This window comes from Delphinus delphis, chromosome 19, assembly GCF_949987515.2.
Source record: "Delphinus delphis chromosome 19, mDelDel1.2, whole genome shotgun sequence".
In the NCBI taxonomy this organism is placed as follows: domain Eukaryota; kingdom Metazoa; phylum Chordata; class Mammalia; order Artiodactyla; family Delphinidae; genus Delphinus; species Delphinus delphis.
Window position 1 is genome coordinate 11741874 of NC_082701.1, and position 21416 is coordinate 11763289.

General features: G+C 53.3%; 1 protein-coding gene across 1 annotated transcript; it reads left to right on the forward strand.

Annotated features, from left to right (window-relative positions):
* Positions 1–7976: 7976 nt before the first annotated feature.
* Positions 7977–16194, forward strand: CHMP6 (charged multivesicular body protein 6). The gene is made up of 8 exons (XM_059996519.1): positions 7977–8110; positions 9571–9680; positions 9832–9919; positions 10498–10584; positions 11380–11445; positions 11683–11763; positions 12813–12867; positions 13541–16194. The coding sequence occupies exons 1-8, from the start codon at positions 8045–8047 to the stop codon at positions 13594–13596; spliced, it is 609 nt and encodes a 202-aa protein (XP_059852502.1). The 5' UTR covers positions 7977–8044; the 3' UTR covers positions 13597–16194.
* Positions 16195–21416: the final 5222 nt, after the last annotated feature.

Consider the following 21416-nt stretch of genomic DNA (forward strand, 5'->3'; position numbering starts at 1 on the left):
ACTGAAAAACAAACAACTCAATTCAAAACTGGGCAAAGGACTTGAACAGACATTTCTCCAAAGAAGATGTGTTATGGAACTAAACTTGGCTCTGTTGCCCACACACAGTAAAGCCAGTCTATTGACACCAGGTTGTGGTGAAGGAGCACAGCACTGATTGTAGGCACTAAGCAAGGAGTCCAGACAGCTAGTGCTTAAAAGGCCCAAACTCCCTGAAGGCTTTCAGGGAAAAGTTTTTAAAGACGGGGCGGGGGTGGGGGGGGGCAGGGGGTGATCAGCGCGTGAACATTCTTCTGATTGGTTGGAGGTGAGGTAATTGGGAGTAAACATCATCAACCTTCTGGTTCCAATCGTTCGTTCTGGGGTCTCCATGCTTGTGGGCAGCATACAGTTAACTTCTTCCACCTGGTGGGGGTTTCAGTATCTGCAGAACACCTCAAAGGACGTGGCTTCTCCCAGCTTCTCCCAGCTAGGGCAGACCCATGGCAGATCCTCCCTCAACCCCATCTGTTCTTCTTGGACCCACCTTCCTGAAAGCCCTGCAGGGGTCGCTGCCTGTTGGTGCTGGGTGCTGTAGTGCAGGGATGCCAGGGCGCTACGATGCTGGGTGTGGGATGCCAGATGCTGGGGTGCCAGGTGGCTGGTGTGTTGGGACCGGTGCAGAGTGCTGGGATGTGGGGGTGCTCTCCCCACGGGGCACAGTGTCCGAGATGCCGAGGTGAGGGGTGCCAGGTGCTGGGGTACCAGATGGCCTGTGTCCGGGGGTGGGTGCCCGGTGTGGGGTGCGAGGTGCGGGGTTCTAGGTGTGGGAGTGCTGAGGTGCCCAGTGCTGCGATGCGGAGTGCTGGGGGACGGGTATCCGTACCGCCTTGCGGGGAGCCGGCCCACATCCCAGGCCCTGGTGTTGTCCCGCGGCCGCCCGGCTGTCCTGCAGCGCCACCGCGTGGCCGCTGCGGGGCTAGCCTTTGCCCTCCCGCAGCCCGGCTGAGCGTCCTGCGCTACACTTCCAGGAAGGAAGGTGGACGCCCCTGCGGCCCTGCACCCCTCCCCGAGGCCCCGCGTTTCTTCTGCTCTCAAGCCCTCAAAAGATGTGTCTCAACCCTTGAACCGCTGCGGCCCAGCGTCCCCACTCATGGGTCCCTCGAGGGTCACCAGCAGGCAGGGCCTTCCCCTGCAGTCCCTCTCCCCGCGGCCTCTCTGAGCTCCGCCCTTCCCCAGGACGTCCCCCCTCCCAGGACGCCCACCTGGGAACTCCCACCGGCCCGCACCCGGGGCTGCCCCATCCTCTGTGCCCACGTAGCGTCCATGCAGCTGGTCCCGCCAACACCTCATCTGTGTCTTCAGCACTATTTCCTGGGCTCATACCCAATGTCTGGGACTTGGCCTGGATTCTTCCGACTTCTTCCAAAAGATTCCTTGGCTCACCCCGCGTTCTCTGCTGCTGTCACCCACCGCCTCCTTAGTCTGACCCCCCAGGACCCCTGACCCTGGGGACCCCTGACCAGGACCCTGACAGTTTTTAACATGCTGCACGTTCACCCCCGGCCAGCCCCCCAGCTCGTCCTCCCTGGGGTGTCCTGGCCCGACCAGGCATCGGCATGACCCACATTCTCATGTTGGGCTTGTCCCAGAATCGCTGGCGTTTCGTGGCCTCGAAGAGCGCCTATTTTGGAGGAAATTCCCTCCTCTCTGCCCGCGAGCACCCGCCCACCCATCTGCGGATTGGCTCAGGTGAAGGCATGACGCCCGCAAGGCCACAGCTGATTGGCCTGGAGAGAACCAATCAGAGCCCTTGTCTGGGAGTGAACCCTGGAGGCCTGGGAAGGTGGGCACCCAGCGGAGGCTGAGAGGTGGGCAGAGAAGGTGGACGGAGGATGAAGGCCGAGGAACGGTGAGGGGCAGGAGGTCCCGGATGGCCTCCCGCGCTGGTCACCCAAGGCGGCCTCAGTTGGTGGAGGTTCAAGTCCTGCCATGTGCTCCTTGGCCCACCACCCCGGCCCGCAAGGCCCTGTCAGCTACACCTGTGAGCAAACCGGCCCGCGCGGCCGCACTTGCACTCCACCTGCTTGCCCCAGTCTGCGAGTCAGGTAAGGGCCATCCCGTTGTACCTTCCCTGGAAGGCCTCCCATCAGGATTCCAGGTTAATTTCCTCTGGTACTAAGTGTTCCATCCGAGCTGTGGATGGTGGAAGAGGTGTAGGGGCGGCCAACTGGGGCCTTGGCAGGTGTGTTTGTGAGGCAGGGGGTCACTGTGCCGAGCCTTTCCTTTCGAGTCTACGAAAGCTCCCACGCCCCCAGGATCCAGTGATGGGACCCCTGACCTTCATTCCTGAAACCCTGGTTTTGAAGGGCTGAATCTCTGTAATAATCTCTGTAATAAACATCTTCCTGCTTGATGCATAGTTAGTGCCAGAAGTCAGTCCAGGACAGAGACCTTCGAAGACGGAAACCCAGAACTGGTTGTGCGCAGCGATGATCTCATTATTGTGTTATGGACTGAACTGTGTCCCCCCAAAATTCAGATGTTGGAGTCCTAACCCCCAATAGCTCAGAATATGCCCTTATTTAGGGAGACGGTCTCTACAGAGGTGATCAAGTTAAAAGGAAGTCATTCAGGTCGGCCCTGATCCAACATGACTGGAGTCCTTATGAAAAGGGGAAATCTGGACACAGGTAGGAGGCTACATGAAGATGGAGGCAGAGGCCAGGTGATGCTTCCACATGCCAGGCCTTGCTGGCAAACCACCAGAAGCGGGGAGAGAAGCTGGGACAGAGTCCCCCTCACAGCCTCAGAGCGAGCCGGCCCTGCCGACACCTTGATCTCAGACTTCCAACCTGCAGACTGTGAGACAATAAGTTTCTGTTGTCTGAGTGGCCAGCCCGTGGTAATTTGTCATGGCAGCCAGGGAGACTAACACAGTCTGTGGCAAATTGGACGCGGGTGGTGGAGACATGCTGCAGCCACACACTTTTCTGTGATGACCTGGAAGGAAGTGTTTCCTGAAAGCCAGGTTCTGGGAGCCCAAGCAGCTGCAAAGCAACATCCTGAGGGAAATCAGGACTGTGGGGTGGGCTGGTGATTTCTGACCACACTGGGAAGATTTCCTTTTTTTAAATGACAAGCAAGGGGCTTTAAATTCTCTGTTCAAGGTAGAGTCAGAAAAGCAGAAAATGTGTAGGACTACTATAAAAGAAAATCTTGTTTCTTGTAGCAAGACTGTTGTGTCTGGAGATCATTCCCCAAGTTTTATCCTGTGGGTTGTAGGATTACAGTGTAAATTGAATTCTCAGCCTCACCAGGTCAGAGCTTTAAGTGTGAAAGAGTCAGATGGAGAGAGCTGAGTGGACTGATCGTGACACCCCCATAATCCGTTGAGCCTTGCCTCCCAGCAGAAGCAACCCTGCTCCCTGTCTGAGGCAGCCCTCCCGCCCCCACTCGTGAAGACCCCACCGAAGCAGCTACCTGCTTCACGCCCCAAGAATACCAAGATATTGCTGACTCACACTGGAAAGTCTTGCGGGGGCGTCCCTCATAGGTACCCATGGCAGCCGACCCCCAGGGAGCTGGACACCTGAGACTCGGTGTATGTATGGGCACCTGAGACTCGGGGCCCCACTGTTTGCTTGCGTCTGTGAGAAGCTCCTTTGTTGCTGGAAACTTGGACTTAACATGGCCCAGCTAAGGTGCCAGGAATTTCTTGGTATAATACAGAGGAAAGACTACAAGGGCTGGGGCAGACAAGGACTTGACATGAATTTATCAGGTGCAACCCGTTCCTTGAGCCCCTCGTGGCCCCGAAGCACACACACTGGACAGAGGCCGCAAGAAAGCCCTTGGTGAGGACCTCGGGTTCTTGAAAAGCCCTCCAAAGTCTGCAGGCCAGGCATGACGGTAGAGGTGCTGCCATCAAAACAGGGTCCCTGATTTCTCCTGGGAACCCGGTGGGTCAAGGCCCAGAGCTAAGGTGGGCAGGTCACTGAAAAAGCAGCAAACCCAGGGGACTTCCCTGGTGGTCCAGTGGTTAGGACTCTGCTCCCAGTGCAGGGGGCCCGAGTTCGATCCCTGGTGGGGGAAATAGATCCTGCATGCCACAACTAAGACCCGGTGCAGCCTAAATAAATATTTTTTTTAAAAGACCCAATTGGCAAAAAATTTCAAAAAAAATAAAATGAAAAATGTTAACCATCGTCTGAGCCTTCAGCGAGTCATAGTAGTAACATCAAAGACCACTGATCACCATAACAAATATAATAATGAAGAAGTTTGAAATAATTGTGAGAATTAGCAAAACATGACACAGAGACAGGAGGTGAGCAAATGCTGTTGGAAAAATGGTGCCAATAGACTTGCTCAATACAAGGTTGTCATGAACCTTCAATTGTTAAAAAATGCAATATCTGTGAAGTGAAATAAAACGAGGTACACCTGTATTGTAATTGTTTTGGCCCCCTTTTTTTTTTTTTTTTTGGCTGCACTGCACAGCTTATGGGATCTTAGTTACCCAACCAGGGATTGAACCCGGGTCCTCAGCAGTGAAAGCATGGAGTCCTAACTACTGAACCACCAGGGAGTTCCCTGTTTCAGCATTTTTTTAAGCAGTAAAGCATTTTTTTAAAGATTTTTTTGATGTGAACCATTTTTAAAGTCTTTATTGAATTTGTTACAATATTGCTTCTGTTTTATGTTTTGGTTTTTTGGCCGCAAGGCATGAGGGATCCCAGCTCCCCAACCAGGAATCGAACCTACACCCCCTGCATTGGAAGGTAAAGTCCTAACCACTGGACTGCCAGGGAAGTCCCAGCAATAAAGCTTTTTTTTTTTTTTTTTTTTTTTTTGCGGTACGCGGGCCTCTCACCGCTGTGGCCTCTCCCGCTGCAGAGCACAGGCTCCGGACGCGCAGGCCCAGCGTCCATGGCTCACGGGCCCAGCCGCTCCACGGCATGTGGGATCCTCCTGGACTGGGGCACGAACCCGTGTCCCCTGCATCGGCAGGTGGACTCTCAGCCACTGTGCCACCAGGGAAGCCCCAATAAAGCATTTTTTATACCTTAATTTAAATTCCTTTTCTACTCGGGGTCTAGACCACCAGAAAATATGAATGTTTTCTCTAACAGGGTGAAATCCCAGTTCCTCCAGAACGTACTGCACTTAATCAAGGCACAGCATCTCTAGACCTCAGAATCCACCTAACTAAAACAAGGAGGGTTGTTCTGTGATGATCTCATGGTCTTGTCCAGTACGAAAATTTTATAACTGTGTGATATATGTAAACTCCATAAAATGAGTGTTAATATTTTCGTATGTAGCAGAATGGGGAGGAGGCAGGTTCGCTTCATCACACAGCACTTCTCAAGGAGCAATCATTTGCATACCACCTCCTCAATTTTTACTGTTTCTGGGTACCACCTCTACTATGATTACTTAACAGCTTTCTTTGAATCAACTTACTTATTACACTTTAATAATTTATTTTAAAAGGAAACTTTATATCAGCATAAATGCAAAACTGTTGTCTTTTGTCATAAAAATATATTTAAACATAGATATTTTACCAGTTATGTTTATTCTTAAATACATAGTATTTTTTTGTTGTTGTTGTTGTTGTTGTTGTTGTACGCGGGCCTCTCACTGTTGTGGCCTCTCCTGTTACAGAGCACAGACTCCGGACGCACAGGCTCAGCAGCCATGGCTCATGCACCCAGCCGCTCTGTGGCATGTGGGATCTTCCCAGACCGGGGCACGAACCCGTGTCCCCTGCATCAGCAGGCAGACTCTCAACCACTGCGCCACCAGCGAAGCCCCTTAAATACATAGTATTTTAAAGAACATTATTTAAAAGGTCTGCACACCCTCTAAAATCACCTGAAGGATCCCACATAGTAGTCTGGATAAAGCTCTTTGGGGCTTTATCCAGTCCATCTTTGGGGTAGACTGCACTAAAGGGAAGTTGTATTTCCCTTATATTCCTTGGAGTGGCAGGAACTTGGTCTTCTTAGAAACTATCCCTGGGTCAACAGCAGCTTATAACTCAAGAGCAAATTAGTGAAAGTCAATCCCATGATCACCTAATAATAATAAAAGCCAACATTTGTTGAGCACTTACTATATATGCCCATGTGGTTTTCATACTTTTGAGTCTTATTTTCTAATTCTAAAAACTAAAATAGATTTTTACTGAATAGTGGTATGACTGATGGTATATGTTTCTTAAAGGTCCAAATGTAATAAAAAAATGGAAAAAAGAGTATAGTTGATTTATAATATCGTGTTAGTTTCAGGTGGACAACTCAGCGATTCAGTTATACAAAAAGACCTCTGAGTATTTCAAGACAGGTGCCCCTGGGGATCCTGCCATAGAACACAATTTCTCTCTTCCAATGTCTCTCTTGATGGACTGGGGGTAATAAAGCATTTTAAATTAAGGTATAAAAAAAATTAATGTATGTACATAAAGGTATGTACATCTTTTTTTCAGACATAATGCTATTGCACATTTAATAGACTACAGTATAGCATAAAACATAATTTTTATATGCACTGGGAGAGCAAGAAATTCCTGTGAAATATTGCAATATTTGCTTTATTGCAGTGGTCTGGATCAGAACCCTCAGTATCTCAGAGTCGTGCCTGTATGTGTGCAGTGAGGGATGGCAAGAAGTTACATCTGTATTGAATCACAGGCAGCTGCTAAGGTTTGACTGAACGGGCAGGGACTTGGAAGAAACAGGACCTGGAAGATTGGTCACAGGAAGTCTGGGGGAGAGATGTGGATGGACTTCTCAGAGTGGACACAACATATTTGTGTCCCAGGGAAGGCTCACAAAAGAGCACCCTCTGCCCAGGAGGCTCTCCATGGCCAGGTGGATGCAATGCACAATCTCTGGACATGAGCCAACGGCTTTTCCAAGGCCCCCAGCGCTCGGTCAATGGGCGTATGGACAAAGTGACCATGTGGGCAGGGATGGAGGCTCTACGGGGCTCAGTTACATGGACTTCCCCTCACTGAGGCTCACCTGGCCACCGCTGCTGAGGGCCCAGTGGGTCAAGAGCACTGAGCCCCCCAGATGGCATTATTACCTGTGGGACCAGCCAGCTGCCAAACAGCAGATTAGCTAATCAGGACTCTTCCCTCAGGGCGCAGTGACGTGTCCTCACGGGAACAGACACTCTGGATACAGATTTGCCTCCCCCCTCACCCAGGGGGCTTCTGCCAGCGGCACTGTTGTGGACTGAGAGGCCCATCGTGGTGTCCTCGCAGCACTGCTTCTGATCAAGGAGTTCATTTCACAGAAAGGGGTGAGCGCTGGACTCATGCCATGGGACGCCTCATCTTATCATGACCCACCGCTCAGGAGCTGCTAGGCTGCTAGAAAGGTGGCGGGGCCCATGCAGACTGGGCTGCGGGATCAGTTGGGGAGACCAAACAGGGCTGGGTGCCATCCTATGACCCCCACCCCAGCCAGGACACACGGGTGGGAGCCAAGGCTGCAGGTGTACGTGGCGCCCCGCCCTATATCCCCGATGCCCCGTAGGGGCTTCTGCCCGGGCCCACGGAACCAGAAGGTGGGCTCCTCCGGGGCCTAGTCACCGGCCCGAAGGCCAGAGCGGGTGGAGCATGCTGCGCAGGGCGCGGTTCAGCGGACACTCTGACGTCCAGGGTTGTAACATCACTAAACGCAGCATTTTGTGGTCCGAGCCAGCGGCGCAGTGACTTGTGAACAAGATTTCTGACCGTCCGGGAGACGGTACACGCTGTCACCCTGCGAGGGTCCCACCGTAGTGGGAGATGGAACTTTTAGTCTTGAAGTCCGCGCAGGTGAGGCATTCTGGAAATGCACGTGAACCACGCGATCCAGGGCCCCAGAACCCCGGCCGCTTCTCGGGGCGGGGCCTCCGTCTGCGGACAGCCGCGTTCCGCGTTCTGCGGCGCTTGGCCCCGCGCGGCCGCCGTAGCGGGGTGGGTTGGGTCCGAACTACGGAGGCCGCGACGTGCGGAGCCGACCGGGCTGGGCGGCGGGGCGCGGGCCGGGCCGCGCCGGCCGCCATGGGCAACCTTTTCGGCCGTAAGAAGCAGCAGAGCCGGGTCACGGAGCAGGACAAGGCCATCCTGGTAAGACGCCGGGCCCTGCAGGCGGGTGGACGCGAGCCGGGGACACCTGGGCCGGGCGGGGAAACCGAGGCACGACGGCTACCGGCTGCGTTTCCGCTCTCGCCACGGGCTTCGGCCCCTCCGGCCGCCCAGCCCCACGCCGGGGCCGCAGCCCCAGAGCCCGTCTGGGGCGGTGAGCGGTGGGCTGCCGGTGGGGAGCGTGTCCGGGTCCGGTTCCCAGCGAGTCTGAGCGAATCCGGTCGCTGCGGGTGTAGGCGGTCCCAGTGCGGCGACTGAGCTGTGCCTCGGGTCTCGGGAGGCGGTGCCCGCGTTTCACTGTTTCCTGGTTGTACCTTGTCAGCGGGCAGGCTGGTCACGGGGTGGGAAGGCGGGCGCCTCTCACGGCAGCAGGGACAGGACGTGCGGCTGTCGCTGAGCCTGACCCACCGGTCATGGGTTGCGCTGGGGCAGACGGCCTCTAAAGAGAATGGAGCTGTGGAGGGAACTGGGGAGCGGCCGCTTGAGACAGACTGACCACGTCTACGCTGGGGGCTAATTTCTCATCATGTTGAGTTTTAAAGAGGTGCACACCTTTGACCCAGTTAACTCACTCCCCATAACCGACCCTGAAGACATAGTCTTCTATCTGACAAGTGCCTTGTGCTTGCAGGTGCTCACTGTAGCGTTACCTGAAATGATGAAATCTGGAAGAAATGTAAATGGCTTAAAATAGGGAAAGAGAGACTAAGGCTTGAAAATGGCCTTGCATCCTTTTTGGGACACTGGGGTCCTAGGTGATTGGCACGGTCACGTGAACCTCTCACCTCAGTGCACCATCTGTTGTCCACTCACGTATGGTGATAAGTGTCAAGAGCAGGGGAGCTGATGGCAAATGGCTGAAGTCCATAGAGGAGTGAAGCTGGGAGGGAAGGCCCCAGTCTCCAGCCATGGCTGGGCTGGGATGGTGGCACTCGGGTGACTGTCACCAGCGACTTCTGTGTCGTCTCTTCACCTTGGAGATGCTGGCCACACTCCCTGACCAGCGCTCACACTCCTCGCTGATGGCGATGCCCTGCCATGACGGCGATGCCGCGCCATGACGGCGGTGAGAGCATGCCCTCCACCCCGGTGCTGAGGACGTTAGGACTGGCTCTCTGTCTGGGGTGGGGGAGATTTGTAGGATATTGAGCTGCATCCCTGGCCTCCACCTCCTAGATGCCAGTGGCATCCCCAGTGTGACAGCCAGGGATGTCTCCAGATAGTGTCCCACTTGCCCTGGGGGGCAAACTTGTCCCCATGGAGAACTCAGTTTCAGAGGATGTGCTTCCATTGGTGACAGTTGGGGCAGCCTGGCCTGTGGGGGGCCCTTCAGTGACCCCAGCAACCTCTGTACTGGCTCTCCTGGACACCGGGTAGCCCGGTGAGTGTCCAGCGTGCCCTGAGGGGGCTTGGTGTCAACACAAGGCCTGCTTTCCCGGCAGCAACTGAAGCAGCAGCGGGATAAGCTGAAGCAATACCAGAAGAGGATCACCCAGCAGCTGGAGCGGGAGCGGGAGATTGCCCGGCAGCTCCTGCGCGACGGCAGGAAGGAGTGAGTGGGGCTGGGGGCCGGTCTTCGGGAGATGGGTTCTGTCCCCCATCGGCCTAGAGCAGAGGTGGGGTAGGCCAGGAGGCTGGTCAGTGCCAGGCCAGGGCAGCTGATGGCCATGGCTGCTGGGTCACTGCTTGGGTTCCCTCTGCAGACGGGCCAAGCTGCTGCTCAAGAAGAAGCGATACCGGGAGCAGCTCCTGGACAAAACAGAAAACCAGATCACCAGCCTGGAGACCATGGTAGGCCTAGTAGGGGTCGGGGGGTGTGGGCCATGGACCATGTAGGCACCAGAGTCCCCTCGGAGGACTGAAACCTATCATTTTCTTCTCCTGGACCTCTCAGCCCACGGCTATGGAATGGGTCAGGCCTGGAGGTGGAGGAGAATCTTTGATGGGAGCCTGACCGTCTTAAGGGGCTGCAGCAGGTTGGCTCTTGCAGGATGGTGGCTGGGGGACTAGGCCACTTATGGGTAGTGGAGTGGGCGGGGAGTCTGCCCCAGTGACTGAAGAGGTGTTGGGATCTGCAGGAGGCTCCCGAAATGATCCAGTTTCAGGACCCAGAGCTCTAGTTCTGCTCTTCTGCTAACAGAGCTGCTGGTTATAAGCAGTCTACTTTGCGGTTCCTCCCATGCCCTCTCAGTTCTGCCCAAGTGTTGGTCAGGGCAGCGGGAAAGGATAGAAGGAGGAGGAAGGCAGAGACAGTTTGCTCTGAGGCCCAGCAGTCTTTGTCAGTGATAGTGTGATCCTAACTCCCTTCCATGGGTCTGCATGAGGCGGCAGAGAAGGTGGGCCCCTGACCACATGGGTTTCTTCCTCAGGTCCAGAGTATTGAGTTCACCCAGATTGAAATGAAGGTGATCGAGGGGCTGCAGTTTGGAAATGAGTGTCTGAATAAGATGCACCAGGTAAGTCTTGCAGGACTGGGGAAAGAGAGGAAGGGCAGCCAGTGGAACAAGGAGAGGGTTAGTCCCTGAGGCCACACCTGCACGCAGGCCTTTGGGCATGAGGGAAAGCCAGTCACTACCGGGAGAGGGTGATGGGAGAGAGTGAGTCTAGTGGTACAAAAAAAAATTGTACCGTGTCCAGAGATGTTAAAGTGACTAGAGGGACAGTCTGGTTTTAGTGGGGGGGGGGGGGGTGAACTAATCTGGAGGACTTCCCAGAGGAGGTGAACACAGCTTCATTTCAAGAAACAGCACAGAGGTGGATGGTGAAAGGAGAGGTGAGGCGCAGAGATGGCGTGCCCCGGCCCCCACCCCATCTCATTCGTGATGAGTGGATGGCAGTGGGGCTGGGCAGAGAGCTGAGGTTATACTGCCTTTCTGACTGTCCAATGTGATGGTGACCAGTCAAGCAAAGGTGCCGCTTTGAACCCAAAAGAAATCAAGTCACCTGGCCAGAGAAAAATTGTTATACTTCTGACTACCGCTAGGGTTGGTTTGGGTGCCAGAAGGGCCAGCAGGGGTCCAAGGAGGTCAGTTGAGGCTTCTGAAAAGACTGTCTGACAGCTCCATGCCTCTGTGGACGGGCCCTGCCTGGGACAGAAATAACCAAAGATGTGTTATATCCCGCTTGGCGTGGCTTCATTTAAACAGGAACAGAGGGGCTAGGCCGTGCGCCCTGCCAATGCAGGTGGCCTTCGTGTAGGGGGTTCTGTTACGTGCTTCACTGACAAGGCTCAAAAACTTGTAACCGATCAGGTGATGTCCATAGAAGAGGTGGAGCGGATACTGGACGAGACGCAGGAGGCTGTGGAGTACCAGCGGGTAGGTGTTGCCGCACCATGGGGCCCGCCATCTGGCAGCCAGCGAGGACAGTGGCCAACTCGCTGAATGTCCTGCGCCACCCTCGAGGGCCAGGCCTTCCCGCACCACGTGGGGGCTGCCTTCCTTCTTTCGAGTGAGAGGAGCCTTAAGCTGGGGCTGTCTCCTTCCTCCACGAGGGCCCACCTTTCCCCCACCCCAGCCCAGCCATGCTCCTCACCTCTGCTCCTCCTTTTGCAGCAAATAGATGAGCTGTTGGCAGGAAGCTTCACTCAGGAGGACGAAGATGCCATCCTGGAGGAGCTGGACGCAATCACTCAGGTAACAGTACCCCCGGCACTGACACAGGCCCAGGTGTAGGGACCCCCCCAGGAGGGCTCTGCTCACTGGCCTCGGCGAGCGACTGTGTCAGGTTTCACTTGAGCACACAGCCCTGGTTCTGCAGCTGGTTTTCTTCCCTAAAACAACTGGCATTTGTGCTAAACTGAGGTCCCTTCTCCCCATCCACCTGGCTGACTGCAGGGCAGGACTGGCCTGGAAAGAACATTTTGCAGGTTGTCCACCCAGGTGTTGCAGGCCTCAGAGTGAACCAGGTGCCAGGACAGAGCGGAATACCGACCCTCCTAGCTCCCTCAGCCCTTTCCTCCCCAGTGGGCAGTGTGTGGGTTTTAGATCAAATGGGGGCTTTTTCCCTCTTGTGGCCGGTCACTCGCTGTCACACACAGGGCCTCCATGTGTTGGCCCAGAGGCCTCTAACCAGCCAGCCATCACTTCAGGCCCTGAGTCTGTGTTTGCTCCCTGATGGAGGGCGTCTCCATCTCTGTGGGCCCCTGCCTAAGCAAGCCGAATTCACACCGTGCCCACCAGCCTGCCACCCCCAGCCATAGACCAGGCCAGGCAAGCAGGTCCTTAGCACTGCTGCTCGCTGCTTGGGGGCCCTGTGCGCACCTGCCTGCTGGTGCGCACCTGCCTGCCTACTTCCTCCCAAGGCCCGAGAGGTAGACCAGCACTCGCTGGAACAGCGGGTGCACCCAGGTACCACCACCTGAGGCAGAGGCGCCACTGGGGCCCCTGACCTGCATGGGTGCCTGTTTCAAAGCCCTTGTCTCAGACTCAGGATGGAACTTTGGGTTGGGAGCCCCTCAGGCTCTGGGCCGTTGGAAGGAGCCACCTTTTGTGGTCACTGTGCCCCCGGTGATATGAGTTGCAGAGATGCCAGAAGCCAGGGAGGATGCACCCTGGGCTTGCGTGCTGGAGGATTTGTGTCCTATGTAAATCCCGCTGAGAGCGTAAGTGAACAGGATGCTGTTCTCTCCAAGAGAAGGACAAGGTGATTGTATCTCACAGCCTTTATCCTCTGTTTCTTGCAGGAACAGATAGAGCTGCCAGAGGTTCCTTCAGAACCCCTTCCTGAAAAGATCCCAGGTACCCTCCTCGTTATGTCCTTTGGAGAACCGTGCGTTCTAGAGCAAAGCAAAATATCCTGGCCTCTGGGCCCTGCCCTTCCTGCCTGGTGAGGATCGGGCCCCAACCCCCCTGCTTGGTGGGCGTGCTCGCTGGCACCAGCTCAGGCGGAGTGCAGGCCTCGCCCTGGGTTTGAGCCCAGGCTTCTGAGCAGTTTCGGTAACCTTGTAAGAGCCAGACCCCGTTCAGAGAGGCGAATCCCAAAGTTAGAGTCGGGAAAGGGCCAGTTGAGCTGTGCAGGCTCTTCTGGGTCCAGCCCAGGACCAGCCGTCCACTAAACGTCACTGGGACGACCTTCCCCGCGGCATCGCATAACACGCCTTCAGAAATTCTCTATCCGCCCGGACTCGTCTTTCGCGATTCCTCCTCAGTTCTCTCTGCTCCCTTGCTGCTGCTTGGCCTCCTTTCTGGGGTCCGTGGGTTAGGGGTGCACGTCCTGAGTGCTTGTGCCCAGTGCCTGCTGTTTGTCATCCCTCCCGGCTTCTGTGTGTAACTCGCCTTTCTCAGAGCTGTGCCCGTTCTTCCCAGAGCGCAAAGCCCTGACCTGGCTCCTTGCTGCCTCTTGTCCTTTTCGGGAAGTTCCCGCCTCTGGGGTCTTCTGTACACGACAGCCATCTCTATGTTTCCTCCACAGAGAAAGTCCCCGTCAAGGCCAGGCCCCGACAGGCGGAAGTGGTGGCAGCCTCGTAACTTGTGTGGGACTCACGGGGATTCCAGAGGACTGGGGCCCACAGAGTTTGGGTGCGTGTCCGGCCCTGGCCGGGCTCCCAGGAGGCTGGCGCCGGGCCAGGTGGGCCGGGAGCTGACGGAGCAGCACAGCACACACAGGGCTCCGGATCAGGATGACTACGGAGCGTTTCCCTGGCGCTGCTGTCTTGCTCTCGTTTCTGGATTAAATGGCAACATTCAAACTCTCCGGCCAGACGCAGCTTCTGCAGCTGTGGTTCCCCTGGGCCACGGCCAGGCCCAACGCTCCTGGTGCTGGTCACACCTCCCGTCCCGGGTCGCGCGGCTCCACGGGCCAGTGTCTCCGCCACCCTGTCTTCTGTGGAAGGCACATCAGACCTGGCCTCCCCACCCTTCCCTTTCCCTTCTTCCTGCTGCTCCCATTAGCTGGCAGGGCTTTGGTTAAGGGGGCCCTCCCTTGGCCTGGCTCCCGGACGTGCCCAGTTTCCATGTAGACTTGGGGGTGGTAACCTCTCTGCTTCCACGTCGGCGTTTGTGGGTGGTGGACCAGGAGGGGTGCGTCCCTGCTGGATTTTGATGACTCTAGGAGGTCTGCCCACCCCATCACTCCTGGGGCCGTACAGAGGCCCAGTCCTGCTGACGGACATTCCAGGATAGCCGGCCGGTGTGGCTGCGGGTTCCCGAGCTGCCAGCTTCAAGCTGTTAGCAGCCAAGTGGAGACTGGGAAGGATGGAAGTGACTTCCCTAGTTCACGGTTAGTTTTGGAATTAGACAATCTCCCTGAGATTTCACTCCCAACAGGAAGACAAAGGGGACCCTCTTAGCCCCCCAGACAAGCCAGCCCCCTATTAAAGTTGACACCCACACAGCCTGCTGCCTTGTGGACTGGGGGCCGTGGAAGGGCGGGTTGGTGTGGTTCCTCCCTCAGGTCCCTGGAACACAGTCCCCTGACCCTCCCGGGGCACTTGGCACCTGGCTGGTCAGTGCCACACGGGCTGGGGCCTCAGGAGCCAGTGAGGTTCTAGCCCTGCCCGGCTGTGGGTGGAAGGCAGCCACCTGTGGGCCCCTGCCTGCAGCAAGGTGCAGGGCGGCACTCTGGCCCCACCTCCCTTAGAAGGGGTGCTGGTGGTTTCTCATTTTTCAAGGGGTTTTGTGTGACTCCCGTGGCTGGTGGCTGGGAGGGCGTGCAGTTTGGTGCCTCTGGGGTGTGGGGGTCTGGTTTGGAGTCCTGATGTCTAGGTAGGAAGCCAGATGCCCCAGGGAGCGAGCAGGCAACAGCAAGGACAGACAAGTGGATGTCCCACCTGAGGGGGGGCCTCCACACCCTCCACCCAGAGGGTATGGTGGGCTGTGGCCAAGTTGCCAGGTCTGGAGTTCTTCAAGAGGAGCTGGAAGCCCAGGCTTTCAGCGGACAGTCTTGCTTTGTGTGAAAGCACCTTACCAGGTGCACGTGCACCTCAGCCAGGAGGGGGCTCTGTGCCAGCTGATCTGGGGGATTTTGCCAGAAGCCGACCATTCCAGCGCCACTCTGGCTGCTGGGCCGCACCCCAGTCCTAGGGGCAGTTCTGATTGAGGAGGGGAAGGAGGTCCGGCCTCTCCTGCCTGTGAGTGACCCGTCCCTCTGCAGCAGTGGGTCCCAGGCCGGGGGAGGGAGGGGCAGCCTCTCCGGACCCCACAAGCAGGGTGGGCACCTCCCCTTTCCCTCTGCCTCCCAGGACCCAGAGCTTGGGGCGGCCTGGGAAGCTGCCCATGGCAGTGCCCTGCCTCGTCTCTTAAACAGTTTCACCACTGGGAGCTGTGTGGTGGGCTGTGGGGCACCAACCCCCGGCCCTGGTGAGCGCTTGGAGAACCTGCCCATGGGTGTGTGTGGCCCAGCTCCCTGGGATACACCCGTTCCCAGGACCGGAAGGTCATGACCAGCCGCCTCCTGACCTGGGCAAGGGGTACCCTCGTGTGGAACAACCCAAGAGTTGGGGAGGGGACCCTCATCCTCTCGCCGTCAACAAGTGAGATTTCACGTACCAACCAACATGCCTTTTTCTTTGTAAAAGTTCATCCCTGGACCTAGGGAGGCCGTACTCTGAAACCCAGCTGACCTAGAGCTGACTCCTAGGCTCCGGCCTTGGAGGTCACCTGGCTCATAGGCCCCCTGTGTGTGTGTTGGGGCAGGGGGAGCCCATGCAGCCAGGATGAGACTCACATCTTCCTGCCCAGCGCTGAGCCCCGGTCTTAAAATACCAGCTGTGTGAGCCTGACCTGACCTCCTAATCTGGGGGGCATAGAACTCATGACGATCACAAACCAGTCACAGTTAAGTACAAAATCTGGGAGCAGAGCTGGCATCCTGCCCAAGATCAGTGGGGGCCTGGTGGGGGGCTTGGAGGAAAAGGAGAGGCCGCAGTGAGCCACCTGCAGAGGGCCTGGTAGCAGCTGTGCCTGGTGGGTGAGAGAGGTGTAAGGGGGAGCCATGGGGGCCTTCTGACCACAGAGAGGACTTCCTGGGAAGCTGGCAAGCCTGGCGTCCAGAAGGGATAGACCGGGACAGTAGAGAAAAGGACCCAGGGACCAGGACCGTTCGGCTGGAGGCGCATTTGTGGTACAAGCAGCGTGGAAAGTAGAGAAGCAGGGGATGGGGAGTTGGGGGAAGAGGGCACCCAGGATTGGGTGGGGGTACTACTGGGACAGGGTAGGGGAGACAGAATGGGAGGTGCCCAGACAGGGTGGGGGCCGTGTCCTGGTTGCATTGTGTGCCCTGCCCTGGGGAGGTGTTTGCCCTCCCCCCTACCCACTGCTGCCCCATGGGGTCTCCCGGTGACCCCCACCTGCCCATGGGGAGAACCTGGTGATGTCAAGTGGGGCGTTGTCATGACAACACGGGAGCTTTGCCTTCCCAGGAGAGGCCCAGAGCCAGGTCACTGGCCACATCACCAAACTCAGCAGGAGACCCCACCACCCCTTCCATCTCTGCAGGTGCTCGGCCACTGGGGTGGGGGCAGCAGGTCAGCAGGTGGAGCTGGCCTCATGGCCCCAGTCAGAGCCTTGACTGTGTGAGCCAAGACACCCAGCCTGGGGCCTCCCCAGTGGACACCTGCACCCCTTGGCCAGGACAGCTGCCACCTTGGCATGTGCTCCACCCTTTCAACGATCCCTAGCATCCTTGCGGCCCTGTGTCTGGGGATCTCAGTGAGAAAATGGGAAACTCCAGATGTTTCTTCCTTAGTCATCTGCCCCCTCTCCGCCCAGCTTTCCTGAGTGACCCTGCACACAACCCCGTCTCATCCCTGGTGCCCCGCCCTCCCCAAGGACCAGGTCTCAGGCTGGGGGCTGTGGCGTCCTCCAGGGCTGCTCTCGCTACTTGTGATCTTGTTCCTGAGGAGTCTGAGGACTGGTCTTGGAAGGAAGGAAGGTGTGTTCTTTCCTGAGGCAGGCACGGGCTAGTGTAGGGAAGGCATTTAAGGGTCATGAGCGACACTGGCCTCTGATCTAGCTTATGGAGTAAGTAAACCTTCCTTAAGAAGCAGAAGTTCAGAAACGAACTCAAAAGAGTAAGAGCACAGGGAATGAGGACCGTGGAAGCTGAACTGTGGATGCAAGGTGCTTGGCGGCGCTCTGACACCCGAAGAGTGATCTTCACTTCGTTTTTGTGGGTTTTTTGGTAAAAGCTTCATTGATTGTGCAGTTCAGTCATTTTTATTATGTTCTCAGAGTTGTGCAACCGTCACCACAATCAATTTTAGAACAGTCCCATCATCCCTAAGGAAACCCTGTACCCTCTCGCTAGTGCCCTCATCTCCCCTCCCCACAGTCCCTGGCAGCCACTAGTCTGCTTTCTGTCTCTATGGATTTGCCCATTCTGGACATTCATACACATGGAGTCACACAATGAATGACCTTTAGTGTCTGGCCTCTTTTACTTAGTGTGATGTTTTTGAGGTTTACCCATGTTGGAGTGTGTGTCAGTACTTCATTCCTTTTTATGGTTGAATAATGTTCCATTCTGTAGATGGACCACATTTTATTTGTTCATCACCTGATGGACGTTTGCGTTTTTTCCACTTATTCACTTTTATGAATAATGCTTCTTTCTGTACACGTTTTTGTGTAGACAAGTTTTCATTTCTCTTGGGTATAAACCCAGAGTGAGTTCCACTCTGGGTCATGCAGTGACTCTTAACGTTTGGCCATTGGAGGAAGTGCTGCATGTTTTCCTCAATGGCTGCACCATCTTTCATCCCCAGAAGCAGGTGTGAGGGCTCCACTTTGTCCACAGCCTGCCCAGCACTAGCTATTTCATATCTTTTTCATTATAGCCATCCTAGTAGGAGTTATCTCATTGTGGTTTTGATTTGCATTTTCCTCATGACTAATGATGTTGAGCATCCTTTCTTATGCTTAGTGGCCATTTGTACATCTTGGGAGAAATGTCTGTTTAGATCTTTTACTCATTTTAATTGGGTTGTTTTTTATTATTGAGTTGCAAGTCTTCTTTATAAATCCTTGATATTAGACTCTGATCAGATATAAGATTTGCAAAAATTTTCTCCCATTCTGTGGGTTGGTCCTTTCACATTTTTAATAATTTCCTTTGAAACACAAGTGTTCTTTAATTTTGATGAAGTCCAGTTTATTTTTTCTTTTGTTGCTTGTGCTTTTGGTGTCATATCTAAGATACCATTACCTAATCCAAGGTCATGAAGATTTATTTCTATGGGGCTTTTTTAAGAGTTTTATAGTTTAGCGCTTACATTTAGGTCTTTCATCCATTTCGAGTTAATTTTTCTATATGATGTTAGGTTGGTGGTCCAATTCATTGTTTTGCACGTGGATTTTTTTTTTAAGAGTTGGTTTCTTTTTTTTTTTTAGAGTTGGTTTCTTTTTTTTTAATAAATTTATTTTGCATTTATTTATTTTTGGCTGCGTTGAGTCTTCGTTGCTGTGCGTGGGCTTTCTCTAGTTGCTGCGAGCGGGGGCTAGTCTTCATTGCAGCACCCGTGCTTCTCATCACGGTGGCTTCTCTCGTTGCGGAGCACGGGCTCTAGGTGCACAGGCTTCAGTAGTTGTGGCACACGGGCTCAGTAGTTGTGGCTCACAGGCTCTAGAGCGCAGGCTCAGTAGTTGTGGCGCATGGGCTTAGTTGCTCCACGGCTAGAGTTGGTTTCTGTTTATTCGGGAATAACTGTGGTCAACTTTCATTAATGTGGAAGCTTACTGATTAATTCTTTTCCAATCATTCTAGTACCATTTGAAAAGACAGTTATTTCCCCCATTGAATCCTTGGCACCTTTGTCAAATATCAGTTGACCAAATGTGAGAGTTTATTTGCAGACTCTCAATCCTATCCCATTTATATGTCTATCCTTATATCCTTATTGTAGCTTTGTAGTAAGTTTTGAAATCAGGAAGTGTGAATCCTCTAACTTTGTTCTTTTTCACGGTTGTGTTTGCTCTTCTGGGTCTCTTGAATTTCCATATGAATTTTAGGATCAGCTTGTTAATTTCTGGAACGAAGCCAGGTGAGATTTTGATGGGGATTTTGTTGGATCCATAGATGAATTTGGAGAGTGCTGCCATCATAGCAATATTAAGTCTTATGATCCATGAACACAAGTGTCTTTTCATTTATTCATTAATTCCTTTCAACAATGTTTTATAGTTTTCAGAGTGTAAGTTTTATACTTCTTTTGTTAACTTTATTATTAAGTATTTTCTTCTTTTTGATGCTATTGTAAATGGAGTTTTTTTCTTAATTTCAATTTCAGATTATTCACTGCAAGTGTATAAAAATAAAATTGATTTTTGTATGTTGATCTTGTATCTTTCAACCATGCTGAACTTGTGTATTAGTTCTAGTAGGTTTTTAGTGCAACCCTTAGGATTTTCTATATGCAAGATCATATCACGTGCAAATAGAGATAGTTTTACTTCTTCCCAAACTGGATGTCTTTTAGTTCATTTCCTTGCCTAATTTCCCTGGCGGAGACCTCCAGGGCAGGGTTGACTAGAAATGGATATCTTCATTTTATATGTTTCTATTCCACTCCCACCCCTAAAATACTAAAAACAGGACGAACAAGTCCTTACAAGTTTTTGAACAAAATCCAGCTCATTTCTTTTTCCTTTCCCATTCATCCCTTCCTACCTTTCTCCTTTCTTCTACTTTTCTTTTTGAGCAGGGTGGGGTGGGGCTGACAGGCCAGGTCACGCCTGGCCCACCCGGTCTTCAAGCTGCACTTGTCAGTCTTTGAGATGTTCCCGTGGATTCCGTCGTGAAATGTGAGCTTGATAATGGCATCATCGTGGGTGGGTTTGCTGCCAGGCGGGAACTGGCCAGTGGCTCTGCAGCAGCAGAGGGAGAAGATCTCCCATGCTGTGATTCCAAGCTGAGAGGGGCAGCAAGAGAGTGAGTAACACTCAAGATGATGGCCCCAGTGGTAACCAAAGCCCCCAGACAAATGTGTTAACAAAGGACGTGTTAAGTCCCATAAAGGCCGCCAGTGTATGGCTTTATAGGTTAAAGCCTTGTTTGGTAGCGATGTATTTGAAGAAGGTCTGGGAATTTTGCTTGCAAACTCTGCAGGTGAACTGTGGGTGCAGCTGCTAAATCCTCGATGGAACCTTAGGCTTCACCAATAGAATATCCTCTTAGTGGGATGCTGCAGTCCCCTCACCAGCTTACGTTTACAGTGCTGCCCCTGCGTCAGCAGTAAAAGGCTAGGTTCTGAATGTTCTGCTTCAGCAAACAGTGCCACGGAGAAGGGCAGAGACGGGTCTGACGTGTTTGCTGTGCTGTCCCAGCCTCCTGAGTGCTGATGTGCTCATAGAATAGGTACCCCCACAGCTGTGTTCGATTCACGATGATCGACATTTCCAAAGTGCTCACTGGCTAAACAGGCAGATTGCAGCCGTCTAATTCCTCAGGCAGAACGTGTCATTCCCCAGTGACGTCTGCAGAGCGAGAGAGGGTCTCTGTGTGTCTTTATATATTGTTTTCCTCGTGTGTTTAAAAAACAATACGTTCTTAAATACAGTATTGCCTTAGTACTGTAGTTTCCCCCTTGTAGTCTTGCTTACTTCACTTATTTCTTACTCCACTTATTTTTTAATAAATAATATAAAAATATACCCGTCTCAGTTTCTTTACATTAGTTCCAAATCAGTAGCATTTAACCTAAGTTTAGCTGTAGATTTAAAGAAGCCATAAGAACACATTCGTCTATACAAGGGGAAGTGGGCATTTCCTTATCAAGGGTGATATCCCAGAGGAAACCCATTTTCCCACAGACCGTTCGTCTGACCCACTGAGGCACATCTCGTGCCTGTACTACCGACTGAACAGCCTCATGTGGAGGAGGTGACCTGTGGCTTATCCTGTGCATCTGTTGCTTTGCCTACCCTCAGTGTACTGGCATGAAGGGAAATGAGGGGAAGCAAACACACTTTTTTTTTTAATTGATGTATAGTTGATTTACAATGTCGTGTTCATTTCAGGTATCCAGCAAAGTGATTCAGATATATATAGAGATATATATAGAAATATAGATAGATATAGATATTCTTTTTCAGAGTCTTTTCCATTATAGGTTATTACAAAATATTGAGTATAGTTTCCCATGCTATACAGTAGGACCTTGTGTTTATCTATTTTATATATAGTAGTGTGTATATGTTAATCCCAAGCTCCTAATTTATTTCCCACGACCACCACTTTCCTCTTTGGTAACCATAAGTTTGTTTTCTGTGTCTGTGAATCTGTTTCTCTTTGGTAAATAAGTTCATTTGTATTATTTTTTAGATTCCACATATAAGTGATATCATATGATATT

What these genes read in the sequence shown, in the direction of transcription:
- CHMP6 (XM_059996519.1), top strand. Translation starts at nt 8,045, where the DNA reads ATGGGCAACCTTTTCGGCCGTAAGAAGCAGCAGAGCCGGGTCACGGAG. An exon ending in GTCTGAATAAGATGCACCAG is followed by an intron (nt 10,585 to 11,379) that starts GTAAGTCTTGCA and finishes GTAACCGATCAG; the next exon opens with GTGATGTCCATAGAAGAGGT. An exon ending in AGCTGGACGCAATCACTCAG is followed by an intron (nt 11,764 to 12,812) that starts GTAACAGTACCC and finishes TGTTTCTTGCAG; the next exon opens with GAACAGATAGAGCTGCCAGA.